The 22994-nt window shown below is 40.6% G+C and overlaps 2 protein-coding genes across 4 annotated transcripts in view; one reads left to right on the top strand and one right to left on the bottom strand.

Annotated features, from left to right (window-relative positions):
* The window catches only part of XPO5 (exportin 5), a 66649-nt gene extending 48791 nt beyond the window's left edge, over nucleotides 1-17858 (bottom strand). Inside the window, exons 1-7 of one of the 3 annotated variants that reach the window (XM_036767489.1) lie at nucleotides 17638-17858; nucleotides 15887-16008; nucleotides 14762-14834; nucleotides 13371-13508; nucleotides 12984-13166; nucleotides 6310-6336; nucleotides 5276-5461 (exon numbers count right to left, since the gene is read on the bottom strand). In XM_036767489.1, the coding sequence (XP_036623384.1) occupies nucleotides 5276-5461; nucleotides 6310-6336; nucleotides 12984-13166; nucleotides 13371-13508; nucleotides 14762-14818 (591 nt within the window). In that variant the 5' untranslated portion in view covers nucleotides 14819-14834; nucleotides 15887-16008; nucleotides 17638-17858. Of the gene's footprint in view, nucleotides 1-5275; nucleotides 5462-6309; nucleotides 6337-12983; nucleotides 13167-13370; nucleotides 13509-14761; nucleotides 14835-15886; nucleotides 16009-17103; nucleotides 17556-17637 lie in introns of those variants that run through there. The other 2 variants (XM_036767487.1, XM_036767488.1) reach the window with 2 other exon arrangements.
* The window catches only part of POLH (DNA polymerase eta), a 42636-nt gene continuing 37293 nt past the window's right edge, over nucleotides 17652-22994 (top strand). Inside the window, exons 1-2 of the mRNA XM_036767490.1 lie at nucleotides 17652-17920; nucleotides 21124-21220. The gene's annotated coding sequence lies outside the window, so the exon portion shown is untranslated. The remainder of the gene's footprint in view (nucleotides 17921-21123; nucleotides 21221-22994) is intronic.

Genomic DNA, 22994 nt, shown 5'->3' with positions numbered 1-22994 from the left:
AAGGTCACACAGCTAGTGTCAAGTGTCTGAGGCTGGATTTGAACTCAGGTCCTCCTGACTCCAGGGCTGGTGCTCTACTCACTGTGCCACCTAGCTGCCCCCCACCCCACTTTAATAAAATTAACTAATTTTACTTTATTGTGTTTTTTTTTCCATAAAACCAGCTCCTAGTTCAATGGTTTTCTTCTTCCAATTTTATTAATTTCTCCTTTGACTTTCTACACCCCCTGTGATGAGTCTGGACTTTCCTCTTCCTCTGGTGTACAGCCTGTCCTTGCATATTGGAGCACTCCACACATCTACATGCAATTCCTGACTGAACCCTGTCCCCAATGTCTGCAGATTTCTATGCTGAATTGAGCTGGACAAATGATATGCTGTTACTTTTTCTGGACATCCCAATCAGGATTTGGCTTGATGAATTTTTTAGATGTGTGTGGAGGAGTTTTATGGAGGAGAGTTTGGCTGTATTGTTTCTTAACACTTGGCCATCTTGGCACCACTTGTTTTCTCATTATTTGACCTCCCAAAATACCAAACTCTACCTCTTTATCTCAACACTCTTCTCCCTTTCTCTCTTTAACATAGTACTACCATTTCTGTTCCTAAAATACTCTGCATTCATTCTGAACAATAGTAATATCATTAGCAGTGCTATCCTATTAAAAGTTGTTAACTAAAATATTTAGAGCTACCACTGTACAGTGGTAACATTATCAAAAAAAAGTTGAAATGGTATCATGACAAAAATATTCTTTGTGTTTTATTCTTTTACTAATATCCCTCCCATCACCTCCTCATCAAATAGTGAGCTAATTACAAAATATGAAAAATAAACCTCAAAGCCTAGCCACACTCACATCTATGAGTGGGACATATGCTGCAGCAGGGGCACATAAGGATCTCATTCCTAGCGCTAGTCCAGGATGCAGAGGCGTAACCAAGGCAGGAATCTCAGACCAATAGGGAGCCTATGATTCTGTGGCTGTCAGGCAGTAGAGCTTTCCAGCTGGCTGATAGGGCAGAATCCAGGTCAGGAATGCACATATTCCAAACTGCTTTCCAGAATGGTTGGATCAATTCAAATCAAAGTTCCACCAACAGTAAACTAGTAGCGTGACATAGTCCTGCCAACATGTCGTTTTCCTTTTTTTTCCTGGTTGCTAGTCTGATGGGTATGAAGTGGAACCTTGATATTGACTTAAAAGTTCATTTCTCTTGTTGGTGAAACAAGAGCAATTTTTCATATGGTTGTTGAAAATTTGGATTTCTTCCTTTGAAAACTACCTGTTAATATCCTTTGGCCATTTATGGATTAGGGAAAGATTCTTAAGTCTTATACATGTGAATCAGTTTCTAGTATAACTTGAAGAAATCTATTGCAAAATATTTTCCCCAGTTATACTTCCCTTCTAATTTTTGCTACATTTAGAAGTCTTACAAGAACTTAAGTTTTATATGATCAAAATTATCCATTTATATTGTGTGATCCTATCACTCGCTGAGTCACAAACTCTTCCCCTAACAGGTTTTTCTTGCTTCCACTAATGTGTCATGATATGACCTTTTATATCTAGGTCATGTATCCATTTGAAACTTATTTTGCTTTACAGTGAGATGCTGGTCTATACTTCATTTTTGCCAGACTACTCTCCAGCTTCCCCAGCTCAGTCCTTCCCCTAATAACCAGAGTCTCCACACTGAACAAACCACACCAATAATCTGTTCCTGTGTGTGCCTCTGTATGATTTGTACCTCATCTGTCCCACTGATCTGCCTCTATTTTTTCTAACCAACATCACATTGCATTAATGACTGATGCTCCGTAGTGGTTTGAAACTGAGTACTGACAACCCTGATCCATTATTACCCTTGAGGTTCTTGGCGGTTTATTCCTTTATGTGACTTCCACTGATTGTTTTCTCGGTATACAAATATTTCTGTGTAATTGACACTGTAAATTAATACAGGCAATAGTGTCATCTTTATTATATTGACTTGATTTTCTCTTGAGCAATTAGCTTCTCTAATTACTTAAGTCTTGATTGCTGCAAAATGTTTTCTAGGTTGATTTTACAGAATTCCTGGGTGCATTTTGGATACACTTCCAAATATTTTATAGCTTCTGTAGTTATTTTGAGTGGCATTTCACTTTTTTGAGAGGGGAAGGCAAGGCAATTGGGGTTAAGTGACTTGCCCAAGGTCACACAGCTATAGCACGTCAAGTGTCTGAGGCTGGATTTGAATTCAGGTCCTCCTGACCCCAGGGCTGGTGCTCTACTCACCATGCCACCTAGCTGCTCCTGGAATTTCACTTTTTAACTCTTCTTGCTGGGTTTTCTTGGTAACCTAAATGCTGATAATTTTATGTGGATATGTCGTTTCAATTCCAATTTCTTGTTTCAACTTCTTGGTTAATTTTAGGGCTTTCTAAATAAATTATCATATTTGCAAAAAGCTATAGTTTTGTTACCTCTTTGCCTTTATCACCTGAATTTCTTTTTTCCTCTCTTACTATTAATAACTATCACTTCTAGCACTATGAAATAGTAGTGAAAATGGACTCTTGGCTTTATCCCAATCTTACTAAAACAAAACAAAAAACCCCTAACATTTCTACAACATTTGCTCTTTGTACTTCATTTGGTTTTTTTGTAAACATTGTTAAGATTCTGCTTTTTAGTCCATTCTGCTATTCTCTTAAAAATTTACAGGTGAATTCACTCCACTCACAAATGATTGTTAATTGTGTATTCCTTCTTTGCTCTTTACACAGTGGTAAAGTTTTTCTGATACTTGTGATCTTTTATGTGAAATAGGTATTTTCTCTGTTCCAATTCTTTTCCTTGCCCTACCTTGCCAGATTTTTACTTTTTGATTTTCTTTTAATCCCCAAGCTTCATGTTTTTCTCCGATATTCAAGTTTTAAATATTCCCTTACCTATCCCTGTTTCCCTTTTGAATTTAATGCATCTCTGTATTGGGATGTGTGTGCATGCAAATGTGTTTGTGTTCTTTTTTTGGTTCAGAAAAAACGATGCCTGTTCCTTCCCATCCCTTCCTCCATGACCACAAATTTTTCATTGTCTGCACCTTTATTATGCAAGTGATTTCCATTCCCTTCCTTTTTTCCTCTCCAGTATAGTCCCTTATACTTTTCATTTTTGTCTTTTCCTAAGAACAAAATCATCTGTACATCAACCTTTTTCTCTGACTCTTAAAGATACTAGAGTTCTGAAAAGACTTTTGTTTCTTATCTATTAACATGTGAACAACTCATTATAAACATGTGTACCTTTTTGGCAGTTGCATTTCCATTTGAAAATGTTGATTCAGTTCATATCTTTTTATCAGAATGCTTGGAAATCCTCTATTTCATTAAAAGCTCATTTCCTCCTCCTGTAGCATTACACTCAGTTGTGCTGAATAGGCTATTCTTGGTTGTAAACCTTCACCACTTGCCTTTTACAAAATCATATTCCAAACCACTGTCATTTATGGTGGCAGCTGGACCTCTTCGAATGCTGAGGATTCTCTCACTAGGTGGACTCCTGTAGCCATTAGGACACCTGCGTGCTGCTAGCTTGTATGGATGCACCTAGGGTCAAGGGCTGCTTGCATTCTACCCTCAACCTAACCCAGCTTGTCCCTAGGTCTCCAAAGAACTTGGGGGAAGGGGGTCCCTCTGTGGATTCCTGGGGGTAGAGGAGCATAGAGGTGAAACATTGTTCCCTGAACGGTGCATTTCTAAGCTTCACTGGGATGTGTTTGGGGATGGGGATCTGAGTGGAGCATGACAGAAAGCTCCTCTGCATGCTCTCATGCTGTTGTCCTTCATGTATTTTTCCTCATCCATTCTCTATCAGACCAATTCTGTGTCCTTTGCTGACTCTTTTCTCTCTGCCTCCTTGAATGTTTACTCCCCCAAGGCTTTGCCCTTGACCATCTTTCTCTTTAAATAAACTTTTCCTGGGGTATCACATTGACTCCCGTAGCTTCAATTATCACCTGTATTCAGATGACTATCATTTCCAGAGCTGAGAGTAACAACCCCACAGTTGTGTTTGATAGTTGGGCTTTTCCACCTTCAAATCCAACAGACACCTCAAGATCATATGACCTTAGCAGTCCCTTCTGACCCTGGCTCGGGTTCACGTGCTTCTAAGAGGTTAAAATGCAAATGTGTACAAAATGAAATATAAATGAATCCTATTGGTGCTTGTTTTCTCATGCAATCCAGACAGTTTAAACAAACTGCATCATCAACTTGGAGGCTTGAATAGACTTTGATCATTTTAATGGTTTACTTTAACTGTTTATTAATTAAGCTTTGGTGTGTGTAAAAAATAAAAATAAAGTTGTGTGCTATGCTCAAAAAAAGTTAGATCATATGCCTAAAACTGAACTCACCTTCCTTACAAAACCTACTTTTTATTATTCCTCTTGAGGAAACCATCATCTTTTTAGTGATTCAGCCCCAGGGTAGTTATATTTAATGTCCTTCTCAGTCACATCCAATCAACTGCCCAAATCTGTCAATTCTCACTTTGAAATCAATCCCTTCCTCTCTACTCCCACTGCCAACATCCTAGTTGAGGTCCTCCTCATCTCCGGCCTGGATTTTCAGTAAGAAACTAACTGGTCATCCTGACTCTAGTTTCTTTATTCTAACCTACACTTTATACTGTTGACTCACCACCTTCCTAAGGCACAGCTCTTACCACTTCATTCTCTTGTTGAAGAACACTTAATAGCTTTTTACTGCCTAAGAGATCAAGTCCAAATTGCTGAGCATGGCTAGTCATAGCCCTCCAAAATCTGCTTTTCCAGGCTCTCATACTACCCTGTTTTCCTGTACTCAGCACTCTGAACAAATGGAATTATATACTGTTTCTTAATATCCTTTTGTTTTTACCACGACTAAAACAGACATCTTTCTGTCCTCATTTCCTTCTGCTGAAACCTCTTCCCTATTTCAAGGCTGAGCTTAGTTGACATTTCTTTCATATGTCCCTCCTATATCTTTACCCCCAGTTGAAAAAATATCTCATCCTACTTGAGTCTCCCACAGAACTTGGTTCTAACCTCCTCTGAAATTATATTAGAATTATTATTCTTTATATTTATATACATACCTCATGTGACCTATTAGGTTGCTGTAAGCTCCTTGAGGGCAAAGCCTACTTTATTTCATCACCACAGTCCCAGTAACCAGTACAGTGTCCTGGACATAATAAATGCTTAAGAAACATTTGTTAACTAGGAAACAACATACCTTCCTGCTGACTGCAATTAGGAGACATTCAGCCGCTCCTACTTGAAGTTCGGGTTCATTCAGAAGCAAGCACAGCATCTCCAGGAGTTTGCAGTTTTCAGCTGTAATGTGGTTCATGGCTACCCAGTCAATGTAGCCTGCCAGGGTGTTGAGTGCTGCTATCCCTACCCTGCAGTTAGCCTGGGCCTGAATGGGCAGATAAATATGTAGATGAAACGGTGTTCCTCAGCTAAAAGGGTTCTTCCCCTCTCATGTTCCAGATTACTTTATTTCAAGTTCTTCTTTGTCTTTGCCACACTATACCTTATTGCGAACGCATTATAGACTTAAATGCATGCATATAATATCCTGACTGTAAGCACTTTGGAGTTGTGTTTTTCATCTTTGTAGTGCATAGTAACTTCCTTGCATACAGTAGATCAGGCCTGCACAACATGTGGCCCATGAAAAATTTAGGGTTGCCACTGTGCACTGTTTGTCACATGATCGGAGGCAATCAACCATCATCAGTCTGTCTCTAGTCTAAACTATCTGCGGCCCAAAGAAGTTTACAAGTTGTGCAGGTCTGGAGTAGATGCTCAATTAATGTTGGCTGAACTGAAGGATCAGACGTGAAAGATAGTTAAACCTTAGTTACAGCTGACCCTCTATTTCCAATTTTACTTGAAAAAGATGATTCTTTTCATTTCTAATAGTTGTAGCAGCCATACGGCAGAGAACTTCAAGTTTCTTCCTCGAATACAAACACTTCTCAAATAGTGGCAGTTCTAAGACTTCAGTCTATACATTCCTATTGACAATTATCGTCAACAAATCTATTTTCTCAACAAATACCAAATAACATACTTTTACCTAAGACCAAAGAAGCAGAGATCTGTGTGATTTACTTCTGATACACAGAGCCAGATGACTGGCCAAAGACACTAGAAATCACGGCCTCCATTACTTAGAACCACTTTTAAGTATTACATACAACTGCAAATACTAAAGAGTTTTGCTATGAGGACTCTAAGCTATTTCCTAACACTCCTTACCTTTGGCTCCTGGGAAGTATCTGTTTTCTGGGGAGAAGGGGAAAAAAAAAGGATAAGGATCCAGTTCATCGGAGTAAATGACTGTGTAATACACTTCCCCATTTCCCCAATCTAAAAGGTAAAGACACACCTTTGGGAAATTTTGGAATAGAGATTTAAAATCTATTTAATACATCTTATTCTTCATCTTTCAGAATAACATCCCTCTGATTAGTTATAATATCTCTTGGATAAAGTTGGAAGCAAAAACAGACTAGATTATGGTAACTTATGGTAAAATATGTTCAATTAATAAGTATGTATAAATTGATACTGTGTGTAAACTAAGTCAGCAAAAACCTAAATTTTTAATTTTTTATTACAGAAGGATAAATTTCATTTCAGTGTGAATTTTTCCTCAACTAAATATTCTGCAATTTTAAAAAAGAGATCACTTTTAACTCTGTGACCAAATATAACCATGTAAACATTTACTAAACACATATGAAAAATACTCTAGCTATAGAGATACAAAGATAGAAATGAAAAAATTTTAGCCCCCTTTCTCAAGAAGATTACTGGGTAATACAAAGTAGAAAACAGGTAAGGAAATTCAAGATGATTTGATGAGAGCAAACATAAAGAACTAGGAGTTTTGGAAAAGTGGACAATATCCAGACAGAAATAGGATGTACTCAGGATGCTGAATAAGACATCCATTTTTTTTGATATGGCCCAAGAAGTGATCTGTTTTGCTTGACTATGTAATTTTGCTACAAAGTGTTTGTTTTTTCATTTTTTCCAATGGTGATGAAAGAAATGGAAGGCTAAGAATTTTAAGGGTTTCCTCCTTTTAAAAAAGATAATGAAAAGGAAGCCAGAGGGTATTAGAGGCAACCAGGACAGGTTTAAAAAGTTACATAATTGTTTTATTATATTCTTTTTTTTTGGTTGGTTTTTTTTTTGAGGGAGGAGAGTAGGGCAATTGGGGTTAAGCGACTTGTCCAAGGTCACACAGCTAGTAAGAGTGTCAAATGTCTGAGGCCCCATTTGAACTCAGGTCCTCCTGACTCCACGGTCTGTGCTCTACTCACTGCACCACCTAGCTGCCCCATTTTATTATACTCTTAAAAAGAAAAGCAAGGTCAACATAAGGGACTCAAAATTTCATGTACAATCCTCATTTGCTTTACAACATAAATGAAGAGAGCTCATTTTATATATTTGTTCAAGTTCAGGATAAAAAAATTAAAATGTCAAAAAGGCAGATGCTAACAAATGAACTTAATCCTAAGGGAAGCCAGGGATCTCAAGAACATTAGATAGGAAGGGAACGCATTCCAAGGGGAGTGGGGAGGCACTCTCCAAAAGCATGAAAATGGAAAGTGCACTGCTGAGTTAGGGGAATGGCAAACAGCACAGGCTGGGTGATATGTTGAGCATCTGAAGCAGAACAACATGATATGAGCATGGAAAAAGGTGGGCTAGAATGTGAAATTACGCCCATAAAAGCTATTAAACTGTGCATATCCTTTGGTTGAGCAAGTAGTTCTATGCCCCAAAGAAATCAAAGAGGTAAAGGACTCATATGTACAAAAATACTTATAGCAGCTTTTTTTTTTTTTTGTGATGGCAAAGAATGGGAAACCGATGGAAGGAAAATCAATTGAGAAATGGCTGAACAGTTTAAGGTATATGAACGTGATGGAATACTATGGTGCTGTAAGAAACAATGCAAGAGATGGCTTCGGAAAAACCTGGGAAGCCTTGTGTAAACTGATAGAGCGTGAAGTGAGCAGAACCAGGTAACAAATGTGTACCACAGTGGTATTGTAAAGATAATGAACTCTGCTCAACACAATGGCCAACCACAATTTCAAAAGACTTATGAAATATGACATCTACCTCCTGACAGAGTGCAGACTGAAGCATATTTTCTTCTTTTTTTGTTCATGGCTAATGTGGGAACTTGTTTTTTTGTGACCATACATATTTGTAATGGGTTTTGTTTTTCTTGCCTTCTCAATAAGTAGAGGAAGGAGAAGAATGGGGGAGAAATAGGGGCTAAAAATATTTAATTTTAAAAAAGAATTATCAGAATAAAGAAAAAGGTAATCTGGAGCCAGATTATGAAGTGCTTTAAATACTAAACTCAGGAATTTTTATTTTATTTTAAAGGCCACTGAAGATTTTTAAGCAAGGGAGAATTTTTACAATATTACTTGGGTAGCTGTGTGGAAGATGGATTGGGAAGAAAGACTAGAGAATAAAAGCCCAATTAAGAAGTACTTACTACGGTTCAGACACGGTGAGGGGTTGAAGGCCTGTGTTAGCTAGGAGTCATCTGAGTGGAAAGAGGGGAAGGATGGGAAGGATGTTGTGAGATAGAATTGATGTGACTTGACAAATAATTGGATATAGGAGGTGAGAGAGAATTTGTAAACTTGAGTGACTCTATGGATCACGGTGCTCTCAGCAGAAACAAGAAAGTCTGAAGGAGGTGCAAGTTGAATTGGGGAAAGGAAGAAGATAATGAATTCTATTTTGGATGTGCTAAATTTGGGTTGTGGACACAAGACACCCCTAATAGAGTTGCACAGCATAAATCTGGCAATGAGACTATAGATCAGATGAGGTTAAACCTAGATATATAGATTTGGGATTTGTCTGCATAGAGATGAGTGACCCTATGAAATCTGATGCAATCACTAAAAGTGGGTGGACAGAAAAGGACCCAGGACCAAGTCTTAGAGAATACCTATAACAGTGAGACAAGAAACAGGTGAGGATCCAGCAAAGGAGAATGGGAAGAAATCAGAAAAGAGAAGAATCAGGAAATAACGTAAAACAAAACAAAACAACACCACACCCAAACCTGGAGACTCTCCTGAAAGGGTGGTCTTCAATAGTGTCAAAAGCTTCAGGGATGTTAAGAAGAATGAAGCCCGAGAGAAGTCTTACCAACTAAGAGATGGCTGGTTTTGGAGAGAGCATTTTTGGTTGAATGCTGGAGTCTGAACTCAGACTGCAAGGGGATGAGAAATGAATGGGAGAAAGGGAAGTGCAGACAATGAGGATAAGTACATTTATTCAAAGGGTATGGGTATGAATAGATGTGACAATAGCTCAAAGAAGTGAAGGGTTTTTCCCACTTTTTTCGATTTTAAAGTTGGAGGACCCCCAAACATGTAGGTATTACACAAGAAGACATTCAAGATTAGCAAGAGAGGACAGGATGACTTAAGTGGAAAGCAGAATTAGGATCAAAGGCTTGGCTTTTGGAAAGGGCCACTTCAGTCAAAAACTGGAACGATACGGGAGAACGGGAGGCTGAGGAGGTCCCAGTTGCAGAATACGGGAAAAGAAGAAGCTCATGTAAGATGGCTTCTATCTTCTCAGTAAAGAACCCTTTCAAAGCCTTTCATCAACAAGTACTTTGTTGTTTGGTTGTTTCAGTCCTGTCCCACTCTTCGTGACCCTACTTGGGGTTTTCCTGGCAAAGATACTGGAGTGGCTTGCCATGTTCTTCTCCAGATCATTTTATAGATGAGGAAACTGAGGCAAACAGGGTTAAGTAGCCTGTCCAGGGCCACACAGCTACTAAGTATCTGAGGTTGGATCTGAGCTCATAGATGAGTCTTCTGACTCTAGGCCCGGCGTTCTATCTACTTCACCACATAGCTGCCCCATACAATTTAGTAAAGCAGAAATGTAATGAGAATAAGAAGCATGTTCCTTTCACTATGGGAATATTGATGCTGCATGAAAACTGGGAGGGTGACAATGTAATGTATCAAGTCAAAGTACTACCCCTCACTTCTCCCTTGCTGGATTCTACTATTTCCACTGATTCTTCAGGTCTCTTGGGTACCAGAGCAAGAGCAAGAATGACAGTGTATGATGCTTGCGCCTGCTTATTTCATCCTTAATTAATGGTCAATCAATCAATATTTATTAAGCACCCACTACGTACCGTACCAGGCATTGTGCTAAGCACTATTCTCCAATATTTGAAAATTGTCAAAATCTGGAAGTGCTAACAAAGTTTGAATGAATTGCAACGTTCCAAATATACGTTGTGGAATTGCTGGGGCATGACGTTCAAGTAAAAGCCTTAGAGGATGAAGAAATTAAAATGGAAGGCACAGAAATACTAGGATCATAAATTTAGAGCTGGAAGAGACTCTCTAGATCAGGGCTGTCCAAGCATGTGGCCCGCAGTGCAATTTATGAGGCCCGCCTACAAGCGCAGAAATTTACATAAATGCTTTAGTAAATGAAGCCCAGCTACTGCAGAGATCTCACTAAAATGGAAAATCAAAAAATATTGTCTATTGTTTCAATAAAAACCTAAGGTTAGACAGCCCTGCTCCAGATCGTCAATTCCAACCCACTCAAACAAAAAAAACTAAGATATATGACTTGCCCAGGGTCACACAGCTCATAATGAGTGTCTGAGGCCAGATTAAAATCTAGAGTTTCCTGACCAAAAGCCTAGAGATCCACTCCCTGTACTCACTGCCTCCCCCTACTACTCTATATGATGTCTATTCTATCATCTACCAGGCCTGCTCAACCACAAGACTAAGGGCTGTAATTCTGGAAAAGGTAAACTCAAACAAATGTATCCACAACCTCAGAATGTCTGCAAACCACTGGTCAAAGCTAAACAGTAACACTGAAGCTGGAGGGTGGAGCAGCTAAACCTGGGATGATGTATTTTAAATCTTACTTTTTGTCTGGAAAGCCTCTCTCTTCAAACTGAAGGCTACCCACATTTAAAACGAAACAGTTCTATACTCAGGGAATTTCTCTACCTTGCCCCAGCTCCTCATCTCTAAGTCTCATCTGGCCCTATAATTCACACACTGGAAGTAGCCTCTCCCTCTGATTGGATGGCTCCTCCCTAAATCCCCACTCAGTCAAGTCTCATCCCTCTTCCATGTTCCACTCTGGACTTCTTCTACCATCCTCTTCTCTCCCATCTTTTCAACTTCCTTTTACTGGTATTTTTCCTTCATTAGAATGCAAGCTCCTTGGGGGGAGGGATTATCTTTCTTTCTACTTGTATTTGTATTTCCAGTGCTTAGCACAGTGCCTGGCACATAATAAGCACTTAATAAATACCTGTTAACTGGCTACCAAATTCATCCCTGAAACTACCCTAGCATGTTGTTAGCACAACAGAACACTGCAGTGAACAAGAGTAACTTCCAGATAATGGCAACTGAAATACTTTCTTTCTTGTAGTGTGTCAATTTATCCAATCAAAAGGATATCCACTAAGCCACAACCATCCAATTATACTCCTCAAGCTACAAACAAAACTTCTCCCTTAAGAACAAAATAAGCCTATATTAATAGTTCACTATAGGCTACTAGTCCAATTTTGTAGCAGAAAGTTGTAATTTGCACTTTCTTAAAAAGCTAGCTAATCTCCAAGAAATATTCAGTCCACAAACCTCACCATTCCCATTCCATCAGTGGGCTAAGCCTGAGAAAACAGAAAAAACAGAGCTTTTTCCTCCCACCCAAGAAATCTTAAATAAACATTTTCTCTGAACTTTTCCTTTAAAACTCTTAGTGAGGGCAGCTAGGTTGCGCAATGAATAGAGCACTGGCCCTGAAGTCACAGAAGGACCTAAGTTCAAATTTGGTCTCAAGACATGTACTAGCTGTGTAACCCTGGGCAAGTCACTTAACCTTGACTGCCTCAAAATACAGACAAACAAAAAGCTTTAGAGCAGCTTATAGTCCAAAGTATCTGGAAATTAATTAAGATGATATTTGTGAGATGCTTAGCTAAATGCTTATTCTCTTTCCCGTCCCCTCTTACACTTAACCAAATGGCTAACAGCACCAGTGTTTTACACTGCCATAGGAAATAACTAAAATTTCTCCTCCTCTATGTAAAGTTTTTGAGTTCTAGAAAGCAAGCAATCAAAATGCTTCTTCTCAGCTCCAGGGATTAATGAGAAGACAATATTGAACCTGCCCCTCTCTGCAGAGCTGAAATCTCAGCAGGACAAATGGCAATGCTATAACTAAGACCAGAAATGACTTCAACAGTTTTTCTACTCCTGGAAAGGAATCAACGCAACCAAAAGACCAGGATTAATGAGACACCAATCTGCCTCACTATCAAGTGGTGGACTTCATAAATATTAAAATGTCAACCGGTATTAGATGTCTAATTAATAGTACAATGCTTTGCATACAATAGGTACTTAATGATTGTTGGAACAGACCTTTATCAAAGTCTAAGATTCCTTAGTGAAAATGTAATGTATCCCTTTCCCCCATCAATCCTGTAGTGTGGGCACTAAATTTTAAGAAAGTCATTTTCAGTTCATAAAACTATAGATTTAGAGCTAGAAGGGACTTTTGAGGTCACTGAATCCAACTTCCTCATTTAAAAATGAAGAAACTGAGGCCCAGAGAGGTTAAGTGACTTCCTGAGAGTCACAGAACTACTATGTGTCTGAAGCAGAGTTCAAACCCAGGTCCTCCGGACTCCAAATAAATTCTACCCACTACCTGAGACACATCAACCAGCCAAGTTATTTTGCCTTAATGCAAAGGCTTTTGCTTTTCTTATCTATCCTTAGAAGCTGATTCCAGAGATGTTTTCCCACCTCTTTAATAAGAAGACTTTTTCACTTGCTGCATTTCTGGAAAAAGGGGATTTCTCTTACCATTCGCCGATATTTATTCACGTTCTGTTGAAGGGTATTAAGCAGAAAGCTAAAGATCTTTTCCATGTTCTGGGTTAGTGTTTGCTGGATGTCCCTTCTTCTCTGAGGGGGCAGTGTTTGAAAAGTCACCACATCCTCTGCCAATCGCAGAAGGATGAACATCACTAGTTCTGTTTGTGTTTCCTGTACCAATGAATATAAATCAGGTAAGTTTGACTGAAATAAAGATTTTTTTTAGCTATCTATTATTACTAATCTCAAGTTTTGAAAAAAATATAACAGACTAATAAATTAAGCTTATGCTTCATTCCACAAATTCAAATGAGTTGTAGTTGCTTTCAAAGACCTTTCAAGCACTAAGAAATAAATGTATGTTGTGCTTCATACCCCTTGTTTGGAGAGGGTGTCCAATTCTTTCAGCATGTCAGGCCAGTGCTGTGGCCATTCCCGCTTGATCATTTCCACCACAATTCTAGACAAAACATCTTTAATGTGGCTTTCTTCCTCCAAAATATTTTGAGTCCCCTGAAAGAGAACCAATATGTGTGTGTGTGTGTATATATGTACATACATATACACACACACACACAGTCTGTTTTAGGAACATTGCTAGACAACAAGAGTGCACAAAACATAGAAGCAGGGCTACTTCTAACTAGATTAAAAGAACACAGTTGTCCCAAGCATTTGAGGAACTAATTCTATAGTTTTGCCATTACCTCTTCTCATAAATTCAACAAATAATAATAGCTGGTGCTCAGAACCAGGAGGATTTGATGCTTCTCCTAATCTAAACATAATAGACTTTCTCCTCATACTTCTTCCCTTCTGTTTTGGGGAGGCAGCAGAGGGACTGAAAATATGTACATGAGAGGTAAGGACAGCATAAAAAAAGAGTAAGTTGGGAAACAAGATATAAGATTTGGGGTTTGAAATACAGTACTTCATCAATAGTGATATTACAGCTATCCTCCCTCACGGCTCCAAAGGGGTGGAAGGTGGAGGGGCCGTCCCCCCCAGCCAAAGCTACTTAACTGAGACTTAGGTTGCTTATATCTTAAACCAGAGAAACTGCAATCCAAGTGAGAATTTTCACTAACAAGCACGAAAATAATTTGAAGACAAAAAGAGTCAGGGATCATTTTTTCCAAGGGTTTGTTCAAAATTGTGCACTTTTGGTTCTGCCTATCAACATAAACACCTTGCACAATGTAAACTATGAGTATAACAGCGAAAGAAAGCAAGCAGAAAAATGGGTGCATTGGATTCTAAGTCAGATCTACAAAGTTCAGTCTCTTGAACACAAGAAATGACCATTTAAAGAAGTTAATATTATATGAGGTAATGATAAAATCCTTAAATTGTGCTTGAAACATTTATGCAGGTAGCCCTTTGAATGAAATTTATGAAGCACTTTGTGAATTCAGCTTAAGAAATAGAATGTTTAATACATTCATAGTAACTTGGAAAAAATACAGTTTTTATAGGGACCATTGCCTAAAATCATTATTTCACTACCATAAAAACCATAGACAGCACCCTCTTCCTTTTTGGAATAGAAACACCATTGCAGCCATCCGTCTGTCTCCACCCCCACCCCCACCGCACCTCCCATGGTAGTGTAAAATCCCCACAATGTTATTTCATTTCTGTGGTACTGGTTATTACACAAAAAGTTCACATCATACTACTCAAATAATTTTTCTATAATTATTTTTAAAGCAACACTTCAGCCTAAACTGCCCTTAGCAGAAGTTCTCCAACTACTCATTACTTACGCTTGATATCAGCCCCATGACATTGTTCTTTAGAAACACCTTCTCCAGGCGAGACATGTTGTTCCACCGAAACCTGGCCAGCAAAAAGGAGAAATGCAACAGATGTACACTGAGATGACACTGGGCATTTTTTAATGTAAGAAATAGCACTGTTCCCCAACCTCAATTATGCTGTCACATCCATTAAAGACTCTACTGACAAGTGTACCTTTGGTTTCTAATGTATACAAATACTCTTATTCTGAAGATTAGACTTGAGAGACCCCAGATTAGGTATACAACCCTAATACCAGCATGACTCTGAGAACAGTTTTAATGTGCACAAAAGCTAATAATGGAAATCCATATACACAAAAATATTTATTGTAGTTTCATTTTGATGGAGGTAAAGTAAATATATACACCTGATAACTGCTAAGACAAGTAAGAGGACCTTAATGTTACCTGACTAGGTAGCATCACTTTGCTGGATATTAAGGTGATATATACAATTCCAGGATAAATCTAGTTTAGTGTATAAACACCAACTGCTGCAATGGGAGTTGGCCTAGAGAGTACAGATGATCAAAATTAGGAAGCTAGCATGTAGGGCTTTAGACATTTCTGGATAATGCTACTCTGGTATGGAACATGAATTGTTCATGTACTCAGAACTGAGTAGGGTTCTCAGAAGGGTCATGAAATACAGAAATATAGAACCAGGGGGACACTAGATTCTGAATGTTTTTATAATCCTTGTAATGTTTGCAAAATGCTTACCTCACATCATGCCCCCAGATTCTCCCAACAATTCAGTGAGGTAGATTTATACTACAGGTACTAGCTTCACTTTACAGGGGAAAAAACTGAAGCCAAGGGAGATTAAGTAAAGTGTCCATGCTCACTCAGCTAGCAAGCCCCCGAGGCAGGATTCTAACTCAATGTCTGCAGACTTCAAGACCAATACTCTTTCTACCTATGCCAGGAAACCTCCTTGGACAGGATTCTGTCCAGTAACAGGAAGACCACCCATATGGCAAAAGTCACCAGAAAAAGAAAAACAATCCTTATATTCAGAAGGTTCAGTGGGAAAACTACAGGCTACGTGAGGCCAGAATGATCTCAGGTAAGTAAAGAATCTCTTACTTGACAACATGTTCCAGGATCTGAAGGCCAAAGTGTCTAACTATAGGAGTTTGTGTTTTCTCAGCCAACTTCAGGCCACATGGGACACAGATGGGGCACTTTTCTTTAAACTCTTCACAAAACTGAGGAAGGAAAATGGTTAATGCTTTTACTAGCAGCTGAGAAACAAAAAAATATGAAGAGGATTATTTGGTACTGTCAACAAGCAAATACCCGTCAACATATGAACAAGGAAACAAAAACATCGTTAATTATCCTTACTTTTAGATTTGCTACCCCAGCCAAAATAGATTAAAAGGAAAGAAAATACTTGAGCTAGCCCAATTATGATATCCAGTTATTTCTGATTTCACTCCCAATGCAGGATCTACATATTTGTTGGGGGGGGGCGGAGCAAATCAGTCATTACCTGTACATTTGTTTGGTAAGGGAGTGAGAAGTATTATTCTCCCCCCTACCCCAGCTCATGGCCATGACCCTCTTCATAAAACCCCAGAAGACCATTTCCACTAAATGGTATTGCCATCGTTAAAAAAAAAATGCAAAACGAGAAGTCATATTCTATGCAAAAGAGCGTAAAACACCACTGGCTAAAATCCTAGAGTTCTAGGACGTGAATGGGGGGGGGCGGCGACTAGTGACAGAAGAATGGGCAGGGTACCAACTGAGGGAGATGCTCATAAATGACACGAGGAGTGCCTACAAGGAAAAAGTCCAGACTGGGGCTGCATGTTTACAGGCAGTAGAAGAGGGTGAGAAGAGATCAAAGTGAGGTGTACTGTCAGGGGATAGGGGGTGGGGGTAACTGGATTGGGGACGGGAGAAGGGAAAAAGGGCACGCAGACCACCCGGGGAAGGAAGAGAGAGTCACTATTGTGCCCGATTTCTTGAAGGGAAGGGGGGATGGGCAGGCGCGGAGGCAAGCAAGGATGGGGCGTGGGGGGGAGTAACTGGCAGCAAGGGCCCAGGGAAAGGCATCGTGGTGGGGAAGGGGCCTGGGCTGGACCGGGCCCGGGAGGGTCAGGGGAAGACTGAGGAGGAGCTGCAGAAGAGAGGAGGCAGGGAGGACAGCGGAGGGGGGAGGGGTTCGTAGGCCTCGTGGGCCCCAGGCCGGAGCGGAGCCACGGGCCCGGCGTCCGCAGCGCGTGGGCAGCGGGGGCCTGGACTCCTCCTCCGCGGTCCCAGACGCCCCCCCCCCCACCCCACTTGCAGGCTACCTTGAGGGCCTCGAGGCGGTAACGCTGGGTGGAGCTCGGGTCCATCATGACCGTCACCGCCCTCACCAGCTGCTCGCACAGACCGTTCACTTCATCCGTCGACATGGCGAGAATCCCCCCCGTGCGGCGCGCGCCGACCCCCCGGAGCACGAGGCAACTAGCACTCTAGCCGCAACCAGGGCCGCAAGGGCTCACACGCCGGGGCCGCACCACGCAACAGCGCCCGGGTGAGACCGGGAGCAGAGGAGAGCCGCGGAGCTGTGGGGGAGCTAGCACCAACCGCTCCAAGTGGGGAGGGGGGGAAAAGGAGGAGGAGGAAGAGGAGGAGGAGGAAGAGGAGGAGGAGGAGGAGCGAAGGAGAAGGGGAGGGAAGGAATTCACCCTGCGCACGCGCCGCTGCCCCGCCACGGCGCACGCACTCGGGTCCAGCCACTGCGCAAGCGCCCTCTGTAGGTGAGGGTAGAGGGGGCGGGCCTTCGACCACCAGGGGGCGGGGGTGATTGGGTGGAGTTTAGCGCGCAGGAAGCGCGAAACCTGAAGGTCTGAATGCGCAGGCGTCTCAACGGTTTCCCGCAACCTCAGGGCCGGCGCGCAGACTGGTCTGGGTCGGAGGTGCGGCTCGGTGCGCTGGTCGCATCGGAGGGGACCGAGACTTCGCCAATCTTGGCCCGTCTTCCGCCCGTTCGGAAAGCGGCGCGTCTCCGGTCAGTTCGGCAGGGGAGTGTCCGGGCTGGCGGCGGGCGCTGAGGACGATCCCCGTTTCCCTTCGGGTGGCGGACCCCGGCTGGCGGCGTCGTCGGGTGTATCCTTCGCTTTGGTAGGAGAATTTGTGACCCCTCCTCCTAAGACAGCCCCTGCGGGACCCCCTTTCTGGTGACACCTGTCAGCCCCAGGGTAGGGACCCGGGCTCGTCCTGACGCAGGAGTCTCGGCCATCCCTGTGTGTGAGAATCTGAGATTAAAGTCTGGTAGAATCCCTGCTGGATCGGATCGCCTTGGGGGAAAGGAGAGGGGGAGGGAGCGTCCTGGCGGTCCGAGTGGTGCTCACGCCCTAGGACTCGGAAAACTGCCCGTGGTACTTACTTGGATGTCGTTATCACCCGAAAGGGATCCCAGCTCGTTCTTTTATTCCCCCTCGAATAGATCGGTGTAGACCTAGGCATTTAGTGGTGGCACAGTGCAGCTAGGAGAGGTTAGTTTAAGGGGGAGTCCATCCTGAAAAAGAAAAAAAAAAGGTATTTAAAGCAAAATGATGCAGTAGTGATCATCGATATCAGCTTCAGTAGCGACTGGAAAGAAACTTCCTCCAGTGTCTGTTTTTGTGTTCTGTACGATCTCATTTACATATCGTATTCGCTGGTATTTATGTCTTATATCCCAGCCCCCATCTGATCGCTTGTTCACCTAGTCTTTCCTGTTATTTTAAGTGCCCCGCTTTTTTTTCCTTCTGGCAATCCGGTTATTTTTCGTCTTTGTTTCCTAAAGTTGCTACTATGATGTACTTTCCAAGGCTAAGTTATTTCTGTCGTATGTTAACTTAAACTTCGGATTGTATTAGATCCTCCTTTAGCTATTGTTGCTCAGTGAGCTAAAATTGATTTCCTTCTTTCAGTCAGGCTTCTCAAATAATAAACAGAAAATTTTAATTTTCTTGATCTTTTTTTTGCACATTTCCGAATTAATAGCACCGAGACATAACTATATCTTTTAATCTTGTTTTCTGTTCCAGAGTATGGTTGGATGCTTAAAATATGGTTGGGTGCTCAACTGTCGACCTTTATCTCCTATTTAGATCTATACTACTTCCTCTTTGCTCACTTATGTTTCCTGCAGTTTTCAATTTAGTACTTCCTAAGTACTCTGAAATATACTTGTGCATTGTTCACTCCAACTTCTAGCAATGTTAAGTATCACTAACCTTACTACCGATATTACATCTTATCTACCTAATGAATTATCCTGTTTTGGTTTTCCATTTCTTTTGTCCTCAATAAAGAGGACAAATAAAAACATGTAAGTGATTTAAGGTTTCCCCTCTAGAAATACCATCTCATTTCCGATATCTGTATTGGTCTTGGCTTTATCCAAGTCCTATCTAGGAATAAATATTTTATTTTTTCTAATTACATGTAAAAACAATTTTTAACATTCCTTTTAAAAAAAATGAGTTTCAAATTCTCTCCCCTCCCCCTCATCTCCCTGAGATGGCAAGGTATATATGAGTTATATATAGGTTATATACGTACAGTCATGCCAAATATCAAGTCCTATCCAGGGACCCAAGCTTCAATTATTCGTAGAAGGCTTCGGCTGTTCTGATGGATGATGAAGAATTCATGTGTCAGTGATTCAGAATTCATTATCTTCCTACCCAAACTCTATCCCCTTCCCAGTCTTTCTGTATAGGGCCTCATCATCCTTCTAGACAACCTGGTTTGCAACTTCAGAGTCATCAGCACTAATTCATTCTCCCTCACTCCTTGTGTCTAGTCAGTTGCCAGACTCCTAGGATAAAATACAAACTTCCCTGTTTGGCATTTAAAACCCTCTACGGTCTAACCCTAACCAACCCCTTTTTCCAGACAATTGCACCTTACTCCCCTTCACGCATTCTTCCACCCAAACTGGTCAGCTTGTTTTTCTCCAAACTGGACGTTTTCATAGTCAAATACCTCATGCCCTGAATGTATGCCCCCCTTACCTCTGCCTCTTAGGATCTGCAGCCTGCTTCAAGGCACAACGCCAAGAGATTTCTCCTGAAATTTCTCCTTTACATATCTCCACCCCTCTATGTGTTAGTATTCTTCCTCCCTCGCTGCGACTGTTTTGTATATATTTTATATTGACCTTTTTTATGTACATTTTATTGTCTTAGAATAGAACATAAACTCGGAGACAAAAATGGTTTCATCTTTCTTTGTACGTTCGTGCACGTAGTAGGCCCCTTAATAAATGTTTGTTGAGTTGGCACAGTGGATAGAGCACTGGGCTTGGAATCAGGAAGAATCATATTCCTGAGGTCAAATCCAGCCTCAGATACTTTCTAGCTGTGGCCTTGGTTTCTCCATCCATAAAATGAGCTGGAGAAAGAAATGGCAAACCACTCCAGTGTCTTTGCTGAGAAAACCCCAAATGGGCTCATCAGGAGTCAGAAACAACTGAATGACATAACAAATTTTGATCCCTCTAAAATATTTTATTCTCAACTATATATGGTAACCATACTGAATTATCCTTACTGATTTCAGGTTACTATAAAACTTAAGAAGCACTCTAGTTTCCGTAGCAAATATATATAAACTGAAAAAAGTCATTCATACTCTGTCCAGTAGAATTCTGAGTTAATCTTTTAACTGGCTATTTTGTGCAGCATTAAAAAGTGATAGTTGAAATAATCCAAGAGAGGATCTGTCTCATGCCATGCTACAGATTAGTTAACTAGAATTTGATGAAACTAAGTGAAAAGGGGAATTTTCAAATGTAAGTTTCTTTTAGTTCTTTCAGTCCTTTCTAGCCCAGATTTTATGATTATCAAGAACTCTCAAATTGCAGCTTTATAGGAAGGTAGAAAAAATTCCTCTTAGGATTAAGTGGAAACCTTCCAAGACATATTTCTCTTACATAGTATTCTTAATAATTCCTCCAAACTAATAAACATTTTTTTTTCTGCAGGTGGACATTAGCTGATCTTAAAAGAGTGGCTGTTATATCAAGACTTAGTTTCTTCTTTATCTATTTTGCTCTTGCTTAGCTTTAGTAGAAAGGAGATAAAAATTGAATTTCACAGATAAAAAACCAAAGGCCAAAGTTAAGCAACAGTTTCATCTTCTTTCTTCTACAATTAAAAAAAAAAACTGTGTAACCACGGACTAGGTCCATATAGTGTAGTTTTTTGCTTCTGATAAGTTGAATTTTTGGATTAGCATTATTAAACTTGACATGTTTCATTGTTAGCTTTCTGCATTGAGAATTTTTAGAGCTGGATTTAAAGGTCATCTAATTCAATCCTTTTATTTTACAGATGAGAAAACTGCTCCATTCTTCACCTGCTATCCATCTTTTAAAAGCCAAATCATATGCTACCTCTTTTGTGAAGATTTCCCTAATGCTCATAGAAGGTAAAGATCTGCCCCTTTATGTCTAATGCTTTTACACTTTTTGTAATATGCTTGTAATATTTTAGATTATAGTTATCTGTTTTTGTGCCTTAAGTTTTCTGGGCTTTATTAATTCATTAGGTTTCAATATCACACAGATTACTTGAAAAAGGTTATATTTGACATGCTCTATTCAATTCAGGAAATATTTATTTAAGTCCATACCATGTACACAGGACTGTGTTAGGCCCTAAGGTAGGTGCTATTATTATCCTCATTTTGCAGTTGAGTAAACTAAGGCAAACAGATCAAGTTACTTGCCCAGGGCCGTACAGCTAGGAAGTGTCTGTAGCTACATTGGAACTCAGATCTTCTGACTTTAGGCCTAGCACTCTATCTGTTGCACCAACTAACTGCTTCAGATAAGAATCACAGAATCAGAAGAGACCTCAGAAGTCATCTAGTCAAACACATACTTGAAGGAAATAAGCATTTATTAAACCCCTCTATGTTCCAGACACCAAGGTAAGCCCTGTACAATTATTGTCTCATTTGCTCTTCATAACAACCCTGTGAGATGGGAACGATTTTCATCTCCATTTTACAGTTGAGGAAAGTGAGGCAGATAAAGGTTAAGTTACTTGCCCAGGTCACACAGCTAGTAAATGTTTGAGCTGGATTGAATTTGGGCCCAGCACACTCTCCACTGCGCAACAGTGGAGGATAATTTGTTCCATTCCTTGGAGGTGAGATATGGAGAAGTGAATTCACAAAGCAGCTAGTTCCAGTTTGGCTGGAGTGTGTAAGTGCTTTAAGGGTAATAGAGTGAAATTAGGCAGAACAGATAGATGGAGAATCTCCTAAACAATCCCCTCCACAAGGGGTCATCCAGCCTCCACTTGAGCATATGTAGTAATGAGGATCTCCTGAGACAGCCAGTGCCAGGTTTTGACAGCTCTGGTTGTTAGGAAGTTTTTTTTCTCTTATCAAGGCCAAATCTGCCTCTGTAATTTCCACATATAGCCCTTGGTTTTCCTCTCTGCAGCCAAGGAGAAGTTTATTCCTTCTCCCAGAGAACTCAAGTTTAGATACTTGAAAATGCTGTGATGTCTCCTCCCGACTTTCCTCTGGGCTAATCATCTCCTTTCTTGCAACCCATAAGTCCCTTGTGTTGAGGGCTTTCAGCCCCCCTCCCTCTGGATGTGTTTGAAAGAGGCAGTGTGATCTGATGGAAAGGGTGCTGAATTTGGAGTCAGATGACCAAGAATTCCTTCAACAACAACTCCAACAAAATGCTCACCTACCCTTCATTCAAACATCAATGAGGGAGAAATCACCACCTCCTGAGGCAACATGTTCCTCTTTCAGAAAACACCAATTGTTAGGTTTTTCCTTTCATCAAAATGAAAATGACTGCCTACAAATGCATTCTCATGGCTCATACTTCTAGTAGATGGCTTTGCCTTCCTTCTACTTCACCATGGAAACAAGCCCTTAATAGGAGTTCCATACTCTACACCTCAGAACTCCTCGACATTATCTCCCACTTTTTGCTCTTTCCCTCCTGCCTTCCCCAGGGCCTTCCTCCAACAATATTCTTTTCTTTTCCATGCTTTCCTTCTCTATGGGGCTCTTCCCATCTGCCTATAAACATGCTTAGGTCTCCAAAATTCTAAAAAAAAAAAAAAACACAACCCTTCTTGGCTTTGCCATCTACTGTCTGTGTGACAAGTCACTAACTCTTCTGGGACTTAGTCTCATTTAGAATGAGGAGTTTGCACTAGATGGCCCCTAC

The sequence above is a fragment of the Trichosurus vulpecula genome, chromosome 7 (genome assembly GCF_011100635.1).
Source record: "Trichosurus vulpecula isolate mTriVul1 chromosome 7, mTriVul1.pri, whole genome shotgun sequence".
Lineage (NCBI taxonomy): Eukaryota > Metazoa > Chordata > Mammalia > Diprotodontia > Phalangeridae > Trichosurus > Trichosurus vulpecula.
This window is presented reverse-complemented; position numbering and strand designations above follow the sequence as displayed.